At 44.9% G+C, this 18,545-nt stretch overlaps 1 protein-coding gene across 1 annotated transcript in view; it reads right to left on the bottom strand.

Moving 5' to 3' along the window:
- LOC124798012 (methyl farnesoate epoxidase-like) overlaps window positions 1-18,545 on the bottom strand; it is a 158,767-nt gene that overhangs the window by 37,745 nt on the left and 102,477 nt on the right. The window contains exons 4-5 of the mRNA XM_047261210.1: window positions 6,977-7,131; window positions 4,685-4,930 (exon numbers count right to left, since the gene is read on the bottom strand). Coding sequence (XP_047117166.1) covers window positions 4,685-4,930; window positions 6,977-7,131 — 401 coding nt within the window. The remainder of the gene's footprint in view (window positions 1-4,684; window positions 4,931-6,976; window positions 7,132-18,545) is intronic.

The raw sequence follows: 18,545 nt of genomic DNA, 5'->3' as shown, positions 1-18,545 counted from the left end.
CGTATGGCTAGGGCCCCCGTCGGGCAGACCGTTCGCCGGGTGCCGGCCTTTCAATTTGACGCCACTTCGGCGACCCGCAGTCGATGAGGATGATATGATGATGATGATGACAGCACAACACCCAGTCCCTGGGCGGAGAAAATTCCCCGACTCAGCCGGGAATCGAACCCGGGTCCAGAGGGTTGGCAATTCGTACCGCTGACCATTCAGCTACCGGGGACGGACATGAGAGTTTTAACAAGTGGTAACTCACGGACCCTCAGGTGTCTGTGCATTACCGTATTTTAGTGGATGCAAGCGCTGGAATTTGCGCAAGCGACCTGATGCTAGTTAAAACGGAAATGGCGCGATGCATCGAATTTTTTCCCCAACAGTTATTTGTGAGCATAACCTAGCCTGCTACTCGCTTATAAGCTTTTCAGACTGTTTCTGATCACCCTGTGTATACTGGAGGTTAGTGCTGTAAGTGCAGATATTTTTATTGGTGACTAATGACACTGTAATGAACAACATTGTATCAGTATTTACTTCATTTGCAGACTAAAACGAGTAATTATAGATATTACGAGTAGTACGTTTTTATGTTGTCTAGTACCTCAAAGTACGCAAGGCACAAGTAAGTCTGCGCAGCAGGTCGGGTATTAAAGTTTGGACGCCTGCTTGCAAAATGTTTATACAGATTGACGCAAAATGTTTATACAGGCAGAAGCAGTTATGACTGTGCAGAAAACGTCAGGTAGTAAATTATGTGTCGGGTTTTGGGAAGACCCTCAGACACAGAAAACACAACTAACACAATGAAGTGGGTATGATTACAATATGTGTACCTGTAGTCCTAACATTTCACACTTCTAGAGATTGTAGATGGGACTCGTTACAAACCTCAAGGATGGTGGAGAAGGATAAATGTACAAATTTGAGGTAAGGGCCCTTTTATCGGAAACAATAGAGTCGAAGTTATAAGCGAAAACCGTTCTGATACCTCTGACAATGGAATACAGGTACCGGTATTGTTGTTGCTAAGATTGTAGGTTAGGTAACCCTCAGAAGTGGTAATATGGACCAAAACAAGAAAAAATGTCTAGTAAACCTGAGACCTAAAATCTTAAGAGCTACGAGCGTTTTTTCAATTGAGGCGTGTTTCACAGAAGCGAACATGAACAATTGCTCAAAGTTCCTCAGGTATTCATTTGAGAGCCCATGTTTCCTTGACTTTTTTCTTGTTTTGGTCCACACTACCAACTATGAAAGTTGGGCACCCTACATTCTTAGCAACAACAGTACCGGTACATGTACGCTGGTGTCTAAAACTAAAGCAATAAACGGAAATTTTGCAAGGTTGTGTTTATTTTACCGCAAAACAAAGTAAACAGTTGATAGTGAAGTAGAAACAGTGTAAAGAAAACAGAAAGTAAATAACTGCAACGTGCATAACAGCAAGCAAAAATGTTCCGCGTTTTTTCAACTTAATTGATTTGCTCATACATTCTGACAACTGGTTAATGTGTTCAGTACGGAGCGTGACCACTTCTGGTTGCAGTAGAGGCCTGACAAACGACGGGGTATGCTGTGAATGATGTCATCAATCTCATGTTGGGGCAATAACGCCCATTCTTTCTGCAGAGCTGCTCGCAAGTCTTGGAGACTGGTTGGTGGATGCAACTCGTCTCCCTAGTGCATCCCAGACATGCTCCATGGAATTCAAATCGGGAGAGCGAGCAGGCCGCGCCATGCGTGCAATATCTTCCAAGAAAATATCAACCTTATGAGGTCGAGCATTATCTACCGCATTTGGGAGGACGACGGTTCAAACCTGCGTCCGGCCATCCTGATTTAAGTTTTCCCTGATTTCCCTAAATCGCTTCAGGTAACTGTCGGGATGGTTCCTTTGAAAGGGCACGGGAGATTTCCTTCACCATTCTTACCTGATCCGACGGGACCGATGACCTCGCTGTTTGGTCTCCTCCCCCAAATCAATCAATCAGTTAATCGAGCAAAAAAAAAAAAAAAAAAAATTACCCGTGGTCTAGGAGTAGCGTCTTTGATTCATAATCAAAACGTCTTCGGTCCCGGGTTCGATCCCCGCCACTGCCTAAATTTTGATAAATAATCAGCATTGGCGGCCGAAGACTTCTGGCATAAGAAGTCAGCCTCATTCTGCCAACGGCCTTGTCAAAGAGGGCGGGTGTAAGTTTCGAGGGCAAAGAAATATAACAAAATGATCTATAGAGACGCAAGATACGCTCTTTTTTTTAACTTTTTAGTCGTCTTCATTTCTTCTCTTGTCTTTGTTGTGTGTAGACGGACATCTTGCGAGTGCTGGCAAATGTAAGCATATTTGTATTAATTAAGCAGATAACATATTGATTTAATATTATTGTGCGCTTTTAATTTGTAAGAGGTGATTTCGATTTCATGTCCGCCTTCCTTTGAATTAACCTGCATTCGAGTAATTTACAGTTCAACAATCGCAGCGGCCGATGCAGCCAACGACACCACTACGTGGCGATATTAACTTATAAAAATTAGCGGAAGCGAAAAACTCCCCCGTTATTAACATAATATACATTTTTCTCCACAGCCGCCCGATGTTGCAGAAAATACGTAGCTTTAAGATTCTTATTTCCAGCACCACAGCCGAGAGCCAGAGCCAGGACTCCGACTACAATGCAATGGTTAACGGAGGTAAGGACAAATACTATAGCGTCTAGCGCGTGTGTGGGCCGTAATTGTAATTAATAAGTAAAGATTTTTTGCTCTAAAGTGAACTGACTAGCCGAGGAAGTTAACAAGAAAAGTTTATTCCATGGTTCAATTTATATTTTCATGCTTTAAAATTCAGTGAGTCTAACGTTCATTAACGTAAAAAATAATTTCCACTCAAGTTTAATATTGTTAAAAAAAAGAGAACTTCACAAAAGCATTTAATTGTTGTTGTGTACATAGTTCCGCGTAGTCAGCGCGTACACAACTTTCCCACTAGAGCGCGCCCTGCTAAGCACAACAGCGCAGGCGCAGCGCTCGTCCATCTCCGCACTACGAGATGGCGCTGCCATAGAGACGGACCAAATTCTGCTTCCGCCAATCCGCGTATTAATATGTAACGCAGCCAATGAGATTGCTGCTAACGTAGAACCTTTTCTCCTCGTGGATCACACTCGCGCAGTGATACCTGAACGCTCGAGGTATTATAACGAGTGACAGACCTCCGACTAGTCAGTCTGCATTAGTCTGTACCAGTCTATAGTTAAGTTTCAGTCTGCGCCTAATAAGATTATCATATTCCTGTACATAGCCATGAAGAGAAATGTATAGACACTTTTGTCAAGTATCACAGATATGTGAGAATAAGATTAAAGTAGCAAGGCCAAAGGAACTTCTAACAACCCTACCACGCCAAAGGTCAAAATTTTAATAACGATTGCGGTGTTGCTCACGCTGCTAAATACTGCATTTTCGGGCAACATCAGTCATATTATGTGGAAGGTGTCAATAGAGCACAGTTAATAGTCATTTCATGTAATAATGAAAAAACTAGGCACTCATCTTTTTGTGTTTCCCACGCTGGTCTCGTATTATCATGGCTCAATCGTTGAAAATCTAAGTGATTATGATTCCAAGCTCGGATGCAAAGAGGCCTAGGTTTTATTCTGCTATATTCAAAAGTTTTGTAGATGCGCTTCTCAAACCATTCTTGGCTATTAAATATTTCAAAGTTAGCACAATAGTGATGTAAAAAGAATAGTCAGCACTCCGAATTTAAGTTGCACTTCCTTTTAATTGCTTTCATTGCAATATCACGTGACACACAAAACATCACTTCACAATACAAAACATACTTGAAAACATCTTCCTCACATTTTATAAGCGGACTACGTTATGCATCTTTCTAACATGACGTCCAACACTTGACTTTCTCAACGTCCGACTCTCTAACAAGTTAACAACTAACTAATTATCGCTTACACGCCCAAAAATGAGACTTACAAGTACGTCAAAGATCATAGTGACAAAAGAAAGAATACACATAAGAATAATATCATTGCAATATAAACATATCGATGTATCAGAAATGAAATCAAATCTGAATGTTGTCTCAGAAATATGTTAAGTAGTTAACAGAAATACAGTAGAATATTACTGGTATCGAGAGGTTCATGTGAGGTACCATAATGGTTACGTAATTCAAGTACCATTACAAACTTCAGATTGTCAATTGTAAATAGCATCCAGAATCAAGTTCAGTAAGGTTTATGATTTTTATTATTTTAATAAATGTGTGTGAAAATTAATCAAGTTCTGTTTGAAGTTGGTCACAAGTGAATCTGATACTGTAAGCGTGCAAGTGGCATTTCTATCGTCTGACCTAACGGCAGAAGATAAACAAACCACGATAAGACCACGAGACATATTGCTGACACTCGCCTACTTCGTTAGAGCGACAAGTCAAATAATCTGATGGTGTGGGTACCGAAGGTCTTACAGTACGCACACCACAATTGTAAATCAAAAGTGAATGAAATATTTTGATTAAGGCTCACCACGTAAGTCGGCAACAATCACCATCATCAACAAATTTTTGTGGTAAATAATATATTGAATTACGACGGCCGACGGACGCGAGAACGGGGAGCCCTAGCCATACGATTGAATGAATAATTTTGGCTTGCGGAGCACAGTTTACCCGTATGAAGCCGTACAGCTCCCTCCTGGACTGGACCTCCTGGTCGTAGCCCACGAGCCTGGGGGCGAGGGTCCTGAGCACGGGGAAGATGCGGCCCAGCGTGGCGCCGGTGGGGTTTCCAGAGCGGAATGTCCTCTGGACGCCGTCTATCAGCTGTCGCAGGCGCGCGTCGTGACGCTCATAACGTGCGCCCGCCGTGATGGCCCACAGGATGTTCACCATGTGCACCGGGAACAGCTCCGTCACCTGCCCAACAATACAGTACCTAGAATGAAATTTTCACTCTACAGCGGAGTGTGCGCTGATATGAAACTTCCTGGCAGATTAAAACTGTGTGCCGGACCGAGACTCCAACTCGGGACCTCTTTGCCTTTTGCGGGCAAGTGCTCTACCAACTGAGCTACCCAAGCACGACTCACGCCCCATCCTCACAGCTTTACTTCTGCCAGTACCTCGTCTCCTACCTTCCAAAACTACGAGAGCTTCTGTAAAGTATGGAAGTTAGGAGACGAGGTACTGGCAGAAGTAAAGCTGTGAGGATGGGGCGTGAGTCGTGCTTCGGTGGCTCAGATGGTAGAGCACTTGCCCGTGAAAGGCAAAGGTTCCGAGTCTCGGTCCGGCACACAGTTTTAATCTGCCAGGAAGTTTCAATACAGTACCTGACTAGAATGAGATTTTCACTTGTGAGCATGTGGGTGCTATTCTGTCATTCTGCGCAACAGATTAATCTGAGATGTACCCTTTACTCTGTGGCTCCTGCAAGATGCAATGTCCACCCCCACACTACTACAGAAGTCAGACAGACGCTCCTAACGTTCTAAAGAGAAATGCCTGAAAAACTTTCAGCAATAAATATCTTCTGGAGTCGTCCGCTGTAAGGAAATGACACAAAAATTCACAAAATTTCGTACGTAACTAGTGGGATACTTGGGTACTGGAGTAGTGCTAGTTAGTGTAAGAAAAATATGAAACTAACCAAAATATTAATTATTTTTGCAAAAATTCTGAGAAATCACAATGGCACTTTTACTTATGAACTGAACACGTTAATTCCGGGTTCTTTTCGGAATGTGCAGTTACCTCTTAAGGACAGGATTCGCTAATGAAATTTCTATACAAAGTTTAAGATTGTTATTGACTTGGCAGAATGGCTGAGAGCCGCACCTACTCAACTTGAATAATTATCCATTACAATGTTGCCAGGTACAGTCGAGGCTGTCGCGTGTGAAATGCAGTGAAGTGTATTGTCATGGAGGAAATATGGGGCTCGCAATAGCTGTAGCTCACAATACCGTAAGCTGCGATGACTTCTGTCTGCGCCCTCGCTGCTGACAAATAAGATAACTCCCGTTCTATCTGGACTGACCTTCGCCAATCAAACTCTCCCTATACCTTGATGAACTCAAGGATTCCTATTCGCCCCTAGTCTAACTATTGGCGTGGTACACCAGTCGGATAACCAGTCCACCACAATGCCACTCAAAAATTCGTTCGCAGGCGTTTAACTATAACTCTGTCTGTTCACACCGCACAATAAGTGTGGCTGCCAACACAGTGGACAATGTTTAATCGCAAGGACTCAATATAGTCGCACTCCGATTCACTCTTGACAGAGGTGCTCTCCCAGTGAAGTACTGAGGAGAGACTTGTACCTCGCTCTTTGAGTACACGTACGAGTGCACACGCTCTCGTTACGTGTTCTCGCTCCAAGAGCGACAACAGAACGGCCCCTCTCCACGCCAGACGTGAAGGGGTATATCGTTCAGTCTCTTCCATTACTCTTTCAGCTCAAGGAATCAGAAATATCGTCTGACAATCAGCATTGCTCTTCTAAAACGGGAGAATGACGTTTCGTTTAAGGCAACCAATCCGGAAATCTGTAGCATTGGCGTTTGGCGTTTGCTGTCTCCCTGTGAAAATCTCTGAAACTGCGTGCTATTTGTAAAGAATGCGTAGGCTGGGCGCTCCCACACAATGTAGAGGAATTTGCTTTTAAGTCAAACACGAGGTCGTTCCTCCTTTCACTCGGGCAAACTCTGTCCACTCCACGGGCGGCCGCCGGCCGACGTAGATAGCTCCCTGTGAAAACCTCTCAAGGGACCGGCATCCTGGCGTCTGAGCTACTCAAGCATGATTCACGCCCCGCCCTCACAGCTTTACTTCTACCAGTACCTCGCCTCCAACCTTCCACAGAAGCTCTCCTGCGAACCTGCAACTCTACGATTACTTATGAAAGTCCACAGTAGCCAACGATAGTTTTACAATTCTAGGCATGAGGAGGAGCCGACTGACCTCAACAGTGTTGTTGCGGATGGAAGACAGCAGGTCCTCGACCTCCTCCAGGATGCGGCCCTCCATGCTGAGCTTGCCGAAGCCGAAGTCCCGCAGGTGGCGCAGAGTAAAGCGCCGCTGCTGCACCCAAGCCGGACCGTCGTTGAAAAGCATACCTGTTGTTGTGGACCGACGCACAGTGATTACCCATTATGATCTCTACATGCGTTTACACCTTAGAAAAACTGTAAACACTTCTAGACAATAGCTGATCAGCATCCATGATTTACCTCCACCATTTTCAGTAATGTCTACATATTTGTTTGTCTCGCTTTGTACAGTACACTATCGGCCATTAAAATTGCAGCCCCATCAAAGTGACATGCAACAAACCTCATATTGGCATCAAGTGCACTATATGCAGGGATATACAGGATTATTTTGTTAAAGGAGAACAAACGGCAGGAAAATATCCCTTAGACGAAATGAAGCCAAGAAATCATATGGACATGTAGCCAGAAATGCTTTCCAAGGGAGGTGGAGATAAAAGATCTTTGACTGTGACCTCGGTATCAGCGACGGGCAGGTGGCCCGCCAGCGTGGGGTCAGCCAGACTGTATGAAACTTTCTCCACAACTGCCACTGCCGTATCACTTATACTGCGTACAGGCCATATCAGTCATGGACTTGTCCCCGCGTAGACGGATTTGTCGCTGGTTCATCGCACAGGCCATCGCAGTTTTTTTTTTGTTATGGTTTTAGGGCGCAAAAGTGCTACGGTCATTAGCACCCGGTCTGTGACTTAGGAAAAGGTAAGAAAACCAAATTGGAAACCAGCAGCAATGGGAGCGAAACTCAAAAAAATGGGGAAAATAAAAACAGAAGGAAAGCTTAAAAAACCACTATAGAAGGGGGGCTGTGTGTCCACAAAAAGAGCTTCAAATGACAGACGTCATCTCACCGACACTAATAAACTCGAGAACGCGATCGGCTGAGCGCGTGTCATCTGCTAAAATGGAAGATATATCGGGCGACAGCTGTAGACGGGCACGTAACGGAGTAAAATAGGGGCACTCGAGTAAAAGGTGTCTCACCGTCCACACTTGAGAGCAGTGGGGACAAAGCTGGGGAGGATGGCCACTTAAAAGATGTCGATGGCTAAAAAGACAGTGCCCTATCCGGAGTCTAATTAAAATTACCTCCTCCCGACGACGAGTTCGGGAGAAAGAGGTCCAACCACAGGGAAGAGCTTTCACGTCTTGCAATTTATTATTGGGAAGTGTCGACCAACGTGCGTGCCAAAAAAGAGCAACAAGACGACATAAAACACTCCGTAGATCGGCGAAGGGAACCATGCGAACAGCAGGCTGAAGAAGAGAGACTGCAGCCTTGGCCGCTATATCGGCCGCCTCGTTTCCACAGATACCAACATGTCCTGGAATCCAGAGGAACGCCACAGAGACGCCCCCCCCCCCCAAGTGGAGGCAGTCCTGAATCCGGTGGACCAGAGGGGTGGACAGGCGAGAGACCTTGGAGACTGAGGAGAGAGCTGAGCGAATCCGAGCATGTAATATACTTTATCCGCTGATGGCGACGGATGTATTGGACAGCCTGGAGAACAGCGTAAAGCTCCGCAGTAAAAACCGAACACTGGTCAGGAAGCCGAAATCGATTAGGGGTGTCGCCAACAATATAGGCACTCCCAACACCAAATGATGTCTTCGAGCCATCAGTTTAAATAAATGTGGCATCCTTCATTTGCGCGCATACAGCAGCAAATGCCCGACGATAAACAAGAGAAGGGGTACCATCCTTGGGAAACTGGCAAAGGTCACGGAGCAGGCTGGTCCGTGGCCGGAGCCAAGGCGGTGCTGTGCCCCAAGTTGTCAAGAAGGTTTTAGGAAAGTGGATGGAAAGAGAATGGAGCAGTTGACGGAAGCGGACTCCCGGTGGTAGTAGAGAGGAAGGGCGGCCTGCATACCCTAAATCCAAGGAGGCGTCGAAAAAAATGTCATGGGCCGCATTAGCAGGCATGGAAGACAGATGGCGTGCATAACGACTCAGAAAGACAGCTCGCCGATTGGACAGTGGAGGTTCGGCAGCCCCAGCATAAAGGCTTTCCACAGGGCTGGTGTAAAAAGCTCGAAACGCTAAACGTAATCCACGGTGGTGGACAGAGACGCCGAAGAATAGACGGCCGAGCGGAGGAGTAAACTATGCTTCCACAGTCCAATTTCGAGCGCACTAAGGCGCGATAGAGGCGGAGAAGGACCACTCGGTCCGCTCCCCAGGAGGTACCATTCAGGACACGGAGGGAGGCCACACAGTGTTGGGATTTCTGGCATCCAACCTTGTCACGGACGAGGATACCTTTATGAGGGCTGGTATCGTCGACATTCACAATACCGACAAGGCATATGGAGAGTTCCCATGATATGGTGGCAGCGAACCATCTGCACCAGTTCAGCCTCAGTGCGTGGGTGGGGATTGTTGGCGATCGCCTAGTGGGACCAGTCATCCTTCCACAACGCTTTCAGCCGAGACACGTCTGCAGTTCTGCGAGTGACCCTTCATCCCCTACTGGAAGACGTGTATCTGGCTGTACGAAAGGCACTGTCGCTACTATTTGACTTTGCCCCAGGTCGCTGCTCTCTTGAGTGACGAACTGAATCACTAGTACGGGCAGAAAATTTTTTCCTGCCTGGTGTGTCCCCATCTCTGCTTTTGAATCTCTGAAATCTACACTGTTACAGATCTTTTATCTCAGCCTTCAACTTTGTGTACCTCCCTTGGAACGAATTTCGGCCAAACGTCCATATGACCTCTTCTGCTTCCTATCTCGTTAAGGACTGTTTCCTACAGTTTGTTCCTGTTAAGGGAAGTTTAATGCAGTGACATTTTGAAGCAGAAAACGCAAGTGGCAGTGCCGTAGCATCTGTCCAGACCAGTCATCGCCACAAAGGAAGAGGAAGTAAGAAAACTAGTCCTTTAAGTCTGGTCACAGATTCGAACTCCACATAAAATTCCGAGTAAACTGATACCTAACTCAGACCAGTCGGTAAATTAATTAACAATTCATCAAACATGTAACGAATTGGTCCTACTAAATTAATTTTGCCAAGTCTGCAGAGATTACTGAGGTATTGTCTACATAGATTAGCATCGGTTGGAGGGACAGGACAAATTTAACATTCGACATTTAATTAATATAGAAAACACCCAAGATGGCGAAATCTAGCTTGGTTTTCTGGTCGTTATTTCGAATCATCGTTGAAGCCACGGGGTGCCGGGAGGACACGCCGTTCTCCCGCGTTCTGAGAATTCGCGCCAGTTCAGGTCATTCATCTTGAGGGCCGGAAATCGACCACTCCAGGCGACCAGGGTAGCAGGAACGGTTCCACCTCTCACCCGTGTTAGGTTGGCTACAAGGACCTTTACGCGTACCGTGGAGGTGTACCGTAGCTCATGGACCGAGTCTGCTACATGATGGAGCAGCTCTCCAGCCCATTCCGGTGCAGTTTCAACAGGAGCACAACAATGCGATGTTTAGTGCACGGCACTTGTCGCCATTTAATGGTTAGTGCTTCCCATTACCTTGGTAACAGCCTAGGTTAGTCATCCGCGAGCCACTCGTGATGTTTGGAGTTATTAATCACATCGCAATCTTAATGGTTACGGCTGTATTACAGCTATGTCAGCGAAGCAAGATACTGGTCCTGCAGATCGACAGTAGCGTCATAAGCTGTTTTTGCCGAATAGTTTTACTCGTGTCATAAGCGTGGACCAATTGTTAGTTTCTTCTGTTATAGTGACACCCGTTATTTCATTGCTGTGCTCTCTCTGGAGACCGGTCTTTACTCTGAAGACAGTTTTGTTGTGTGAGCTTGAGTACTTTCAACTTGTCACACAGAGAGTCTATAGCTCGTCCAATAGCTACATTCTGTGAGAGATAATCTATGGAAACTTGTGACACGGTTTCACTTATGTGTTTATTTTTCAATATATATTTTTCCAGATTATTCCGAGTTTCACTGATTATAGCTTCCTTACTGTCCACTTTTATAAATCCCTTACTAGGCGATGAAACACTTGTTGTAAGAAACGAAGTCCGACGCCTGGGACAGAAGATCCGCAGGTGAGAAATCTGCTAGGGAACAATATCACGCGGTGCTTCTTTGCTAATCTGCTACAGTTACATCTACCGAGACGCATGCGTTGCAAAAGTAACTCTTTATAAATGATCAGCATTTGAGCACAGCCAAAAAATTAGTAGGGGTAGCAATATAAGCATTTTGTGTATGAGGATAGATTACACAGAAAACTTCTTGCTGAACCAACACTTGTTGGCATTCAAAAGTGGCAGGATCGTGTCTTGTGGAGACTGTGATATTGCTGCTCGCATCAGGATCCCACGACTGTCAGTAGGATTTGGAATCAGCGAGTTCAGGACGGCCATTCCTTAATGGCGTGCATGGCCTCTACGGCCCCACATGACTAGCGCTTGTAAGGGCAAAGACATCGTTTGCTCGGCCATGCCGGGTTGTATACCCAAGTCACACACACCTCGAGTCACGAAGTGGACTTGTTTCTAGCAAGACGAGAAACCACACAGACGGCATGACATGGACTGGACAACACAGACTGTCAGTATGCGGACAGAACAGCAGAGAGAGGTGTACTGGCAGTGGTGCGCCCATCAACAACACTGTACACACAAGTGACACCACGCGGACTATTCATATGAGCCCTGGTTCTGCATACAGCGTGACGATGGACATATCCACGTGCGTAGCTTCTGAGGAGAAAGAAAGTTGCCAGATTGCTTTTGGAACAATCAGCACTTGGTGCGATGCTAATGGGCGCCATTGAATACAGTACACAACACTGTAGCGTCTTTACTATTTCCTCGTGTCTGCCGTAACATCTTTCACCTGAAATATCTCTGTGTTAGATATACATCCCGTGTGCTCTGCTCGTCTATTGTTTATATCAGCATGAAGTCTGAATGCTCCCAAGCCAAAAATAATAATAATAATAATAATAATAATAATAATAATAATTGACTTCTCTAGCTGAGACCTAAGGAATATTTTCTGCGATTTTGCTTTCCGAAGCTCAGGGTATGGAACACGTGATTCACAGTTTATGGGATTCGTATCCCTCTACACGAAAGAGCCTCGTACCTGATTCTCGTATTCCAGACGCATTGTTTTATTCCGTTTGACATCTTTCTGTGTTCCTCAAATTGCTGAGGAGTCGGATTTAATTTGTACCACCTCTATTGTCCGTCATTAGTTGTAAGCTAGTTTTCAGTATTCCCTCTTGGACTGAGAGTATGTTTAAAGTAAATACCTGAATACCTCCCAGTAGGATGATATTATACGCTATATTGCAAACTGGTACTTAGGTCCATGGTTTCGTGGTGAACACATGCACGCATTATTACGCGTTAATAGAAACCGGTTGGTATAATAAACCATTTGTGAAGCAGGAGCATTTTTCACAGTTAAAATGTAATCATGTTGGTTGCTGTGTAAGTTCGCACCGTTTTTGCTTTGCACGTCGTTATTCCAGTAGCTGTGAGTTTATCTATCGGTTGTCATACCTTATTTTTAGTTCACTGTTGATATTTTAGTTTACATATTGTCATTTTGTCATTTGGAGAATGCGAGTGCGGCTGTGAACGCTAGAAAATGGAGTGACGAGTGGAGAAATCTGAATATTTCCCACATATTCTTCTGCTTGAGTTCAGTACAGGGGTGACAGCAGCGGAGGCTGTCAGAAACGTCTGCACAGTGTGAGGGATAATGGCGTTGGACAGAGCACGGCAAGAAAATTTTTTCATGGTTAACTCTCCACATTCAGCAAGTGCTTTGGGGTTTGATGAAGGTTATTTAAACGCATGACAGCGCAATTATCCTCGTCAGTGTACACGAGAACTGGAAAATGTGATGAACTGTGGCCATTCCACCATAATAAGACCCCCGCATATAGAGGGTAAAGTTCAATAATCGGGTGTATGGGTACCGCATCCTCTAAGCCCAAATAACAAAAATCAGCGGCTGCACCTTCGCTTACTCGTCATCAATTGGCTCTTGAACACAGCGACAGTCACTATCCTATACCGTTACTGGCAATGATTAATGATATCCTTATGCTAACATAAAGAAAATAAAGGAATGGTAGAGTCTAAATTAAGCAGCAACTCACTGTACTTGTGCACATCCACAAAAGATAAAGTTATGCTTGTGGTGAGCGACGGTGTGTTGTACTGTGAACTGCTTCCCCAAGGTGTAACCATCATTGCCGACATTTACTGTCAACAACTGACATGTCTTGCAGATACAATCCAAGAACAAGTAGTGATGCTACTTCGCTGTAACGCGCACCCTCATTGTGCTAGACTGGCAAAGAGTATTACACAGTAATTGGATTGTAAGGTGCACACACCTTATTCATCTGATCTTGAGTCCTCAGATTTTCACCTTTTCTAGTCTCGGTCGAACAACCTTCAAGGAACTTGCTTTCCAGATGAAAATGCGCAAGAGCATGGCTTGACGAGTTCTTCTAGTCACGTGACTTCTACAGCTGCAGCATCGAAACGTTATCTCAGTGTTTGCAGACTGTTGTAAATAGTAAAGGAGAGTATATTGTTGATGACTAAACTCTCTGTTATGTATATTTGTTGTGTATATTAAACTTGTAAACAAAGTTATGATCTTATGCACAAACCTAATATTTAGCAAAGTAAGAATATCGTTAGGAAGTTCTAATCCTATAAAAAGGAACAGCTCTACTAAATTCTCACTGGCCTTTAACAAGCGATACGGAATGTGACAGTCACACAAAAATTAGTGTAACCTACGCCAATGCAAGACCTACGTCCGTAGGAAGGATTCTGGGAACCTGCAGTGCATCTTTAAGGGAATCCCATACACGTCGCTACTGCTCCAATACTGAAGTTTTGTCCAGTGTTTGGAGTCCTTATCAACATGCATCACAACAGACATGAAACGATTTCAGAGACACACTGCTAGCATCATTATAGGTTGGCAGAGTCAAAGTGGAAGTGTAGCAGAAAAGTTTGGGTAACTTATATGGGGATCGTTGGAAGAAAGAGAACGTAGTTCTCGGGAAATTCTGTCGAGTACATTAAAGAGTCTTTATTTCAAGAAGACTGCGCAACCTATAAGCTACCATCATGATGCACAGGCATCATGAGAAAATGATAATAGATGTTAGGCCAAGTAAAAGGGCTCAGTAAGCACTTGGAAGAGAAAAGTAGGTTGATAATTTTTCCTCGCACTGTCCACACACAGATGAGCCAAAACATTATGAAATTTTCCCACCACTAAGCTGAATGCCACCCGCTGGCTCTGCAGTCACGCGACGCTGTAGGAAAGTTAAGTACACTGGTGAGCGAAAACTTAAGGACGAAAGTAACTTTTGCATGGTGGCTAACTGCCAGGTAAGTCAGCGATGAAACTCGGACCTAGTGTAGAAAGAACTGTACAGTACAGTAGAGAAGAAAACTGAAAGCAGTGCATAATGAGATGAACAGAATATTCAAAGACAGTAATAATTACACTCAAGTCACCACAATTCATGGTGATCCCCTGGGCGTTGCAAGGGGTGGTACATGATATTTAATAGGGTTTGTGATCACTATTGACAATAATGCATGCTCTGCAACGTCTCACATGTTGGCCATGAGACTGGTAATAAGTTTTTGTGGTAGGGCGTTCTATTCCTCCACCAGCGGCATTGACAACTGCCAGATAGTAATTGGAGCATGTGGACATGCTGCAATACATTGCCCCAACACATCCCACATGTGCTCAATGGGATTTAAGTTGGGGGATGGGAAGGCCAGTCCATCTGCTAAATATTCTTTCGTTCCTAGTTCTCTTCCACCTGCACTGTCCAATGCGGGCATGCATTACCGTAGATAAGAATCACATTAGGGCTGAATACAACACTGAAAATATGCATATAGGGAAGAAGCACTATGTGACAGTAACACTGACTGATGAGTGTATGTGCTCAAAGATCTGGTCATTACACCGACGCAACATCATGCCTCCACACAGAATAGCACCTCGACCACCAACATGATCAAGAATGCTGGACATAGCCTCAGATGACGAGAGGAGAGGACACACAGCCCACTGAGGAACATTGTTGTTTCCATAGTCCAAATGCAATGGCATGGGGAGGTGTGATGCTGCATGGGTGTACTAGCAGCAAAATCTTTGTACACAATATACTCGCTGGTCAGTGTTACTCTGACATTGTACTCCTACCCAATACGTGTCTTATAAGGTGTGCATGTGGCGACAGTGCACGGCCGCATCCGACTGCGAAGGTTCAGGAGCTCTTAGAATGAGAGGATATGCAACGGATTGAGTGTCCTTCCCATTTCCCCTTGAGTATGTATGGGACGTGTTGGGAAGACATGTAGCAGTACATCCACATATAACAGCGACCATCCAGGAGTTTCCACCTATGCTGGCGGAGGAATAGACAGGAGCTCTTAGAATGGGAGGATATGCAACGGATTGAGTGTCCTTCCCATTTCCCCTTGAGTATGTATGGGACGTGTTGGGAAGACATGTAGCAGTACATCCACATATACCAGCGACCATCCAGGAGTTTCCAACTATGCTGGCGGAGGAATAGACAGGAGCTCTTAGAATGAGAGGATATGCAACGGATTGAGTGCCCTTCCCATTTCCCCTTGAGTATGTATGGGACGTGTTGGGAAGACATGTAACAGTACATCCACATATACCAGCGACCGTCCAGGAGTTTCCAACTATGCTGGCGGAGGAATAGACAGGAGCTCTTAGAATGAGAGGATATGCAACGGATTGAGTGCCCTTCCCATTTCCCCTTGAGTATGTATGGGACGTGTTGGGAAGACATGTAGCAGTACATCCACATATACCAGCGACCGTCCAGGAGTTTATAACTATGCTGGCGGAGGAATAGACAGGAGCTCTTAGAATGAGAGGATATGCAACGGATTGAGTGTCCTTCCCATTTCCCCTTGAGTATGTGTGGGACGTGTTGGGAAGACATGTAGCAGTACATCCACATATACCAGCGACCATCCAGGAGTTTCCAACTATGCTGGCGGAGGAATAGAATGCCCTACCACAAGACCTTCTTACCAGCATGGTAGAACGTTGCAGAGCATGAATTGATGTCAGTGGTGACCACACACCCTATTAAGAAGCATGTTGCTCCTTTTGCAAAGCCTGTAGCACCATCATGAATTGTGGTAACTTCAGTGTAATTATTGTCTTTGAATAAAAGTGTCACTTCTGTTCGCCTCATTGCATATTTTTTTCAGTTGCCGTCTATACTATCTGCAGAAGGTTTTTCTACATGTAATCCAAGTTTCATCAAGTTATGTTACTTGGCAATTAACCGCCATGCGAAAGTTACTTTCGTCCTTATGTGTTGCACGCCAGTATATACAGGGTGGTCCATTGATCGTGGCCGGGCCAAATATCTCACGAAATAAGCGTCAAACGGAAAAAGTACAAAGGACAAAACTTGTCTAGCTTGTAGGGGGAAACCAGATGGCGCTATGGTTGGCCCGCTAGATGGCGCTGCCATAGGTCAAACGGATATGAACTGCTATTTTTTTTTTAATATGAACCCCCACTTTTTATTACATATTCGTGTTCTACGTAAATAAATATGAATGTTCTAGTTGGACCACTTTTTTCGCTTTGTGACAGATGGCGCTGTAGCAGTCACAAACATATGGCTCACAATTTTAGACAAACAGTTGCTAACAGGTAGGTTTTTTAAATTAAAATACAGAACGTAGGTACGTTTGAACATTTTATTTCGGTTGTTCCAATGTGACACATGTACCTTTGTGAACGTATCATTTCTGAGAACGCATGCTGTTACAGCGTGATTACCTGTAAATACCACATTAACGCAATATATGCTCAAAATGATGTCCGTCAACCTCAATGCATTTGGCAATACGTGTAACGACATTCCTCTCAACAGCGAGTAGTTTGCCTTCCGTAATGTTCGCACATGCATTGACAATGCGGTGACGCATGTTGTCAGGCATTGTCGGTGGATCACGATGGCAAATATCCTCCAACTGTCCCCACAGAAAGAAATCCGGGGACGTCAGATCCAGTGAACGTGGGGGCCATGGTATGGTGCTTCGACGACCAATCCACCTGTCATGAAATATGATATTCAGTACCGCTTCAACCGCACGCAAGCTATGTGCCGGACATCCATCATGTTGGAAGTACATCGCCATTCAGTCACGCAGTGAAACATTTTGTAGTAACATCGGTAGAACATTACGTAGGAAACCAGCATATGTTGCACCATTTAGATTGCCATCAATAAAATGGGCGCCAATTATCCTTCCTCCCATAATGCCGCACCATACATTAACCCGACAAGGTCGCCCAATAGTGCCCAATAGTGCATATTATGCCGGTTTACGTTACCGCTGTTGGTGAATGACGCTTCGTCGCTAAATAGAACGCACGCAAAAAATCTGTCATCGTCCCGTAATTTCTCTTGTGCGCAGTGGCAGAACTGTACACGACGTTCAAAGTCGTCGCCATTCAATTCCTGGTGCATAGAAATATGGTACGGGTGCAGTTGATGTTGATGTAGCATTCTCAACACCGACGTTTTTGAGATTCCCGATTCTCGCGCAATTTGTCTGCTACTGATGTGCGGATTAGCCGCGACAGCAGCTAAAACGCCTACTTGGGCATCATCATTTGTTGCAGATCGTGGTTGAGGTTCCACATGTGGCTGAACACTTCTGTTTCCTTAAATAACGTAACTATCCGGCGAATGGTCCGGACACTTGGATGATGTCGTCCAGGATACCGAGCAGCGTACGTAGCACGCGCCCGTTGGTCATTTTGATCAACACGATATCGACCTTTTTCGCAACTGGCGAACGGTCCATTTTAATACGGGCAATGTATCACGAAGCAAATACCGTCCGCACTGGCGGAATGTTACGTGATACGAAGTACTTATACGTTTGTGACTATTACAGCGCCATCTATCACAAAGCAAAAAAAGTGGTCCAACTAAAACATTCATATTTCTTTACGAACTACACGAATATGGAATAAAAAATTCGGGTTCCTATTTAAAAAGACGCAGTTGATATCCGTTTGACCTATGGCAGCGGCTGGTCCCGGTGGAGGTTCAAGTCCTCCCTCGGGCATGGGTGTGTGTGTGTTTGTCCTTAGGATACTTTAGGTTAAGTAGTGTGTAAGCTTAGGGCCTGATGACCTTGAAGTTAAGTCCCATAAGATTTCACACACATTTGAACATTTTTGAACCTATGGCAGCGCCATCTAGCGGGCCAACCATAGCGCCATCAGGTTTCCCCCTTCAAGCTAGACGAGTTTCTTTCTTTGTAGTTTTTCGTTTGATGCTTATTTCGTGAGATACTTGGCCCGGTCACTATCAATGGACCACTCTGTATAAGTAGAGCACACGCGAATGGGGATCATTGTAGCGATGATATGGGCCGAAATCCTCTGACATAAAGCCTTTAAGGAATGGTACAGTC

Source organism: Schistocerca piceifrons, chromosome 5 (assembly GCF_021461385.2).
Source record: "Schistocerca piceifrons isolate TAMUIC-IGC-003096 chromosome 5, iqSchPice1.1, whole genome shotgun sequence".
Lineage (NCBI taxonomy): Eukaryota > Metazoa > Arthropoda > Insecta > Orthoptera > Acrididae > Schistocerca > Schistocerca piceifrons.
The sequence above is the reverse complement of the archived record's forward strand: the minus strand, read 5'-3'. Positions and strand labels throughout refer to the sequence as shown.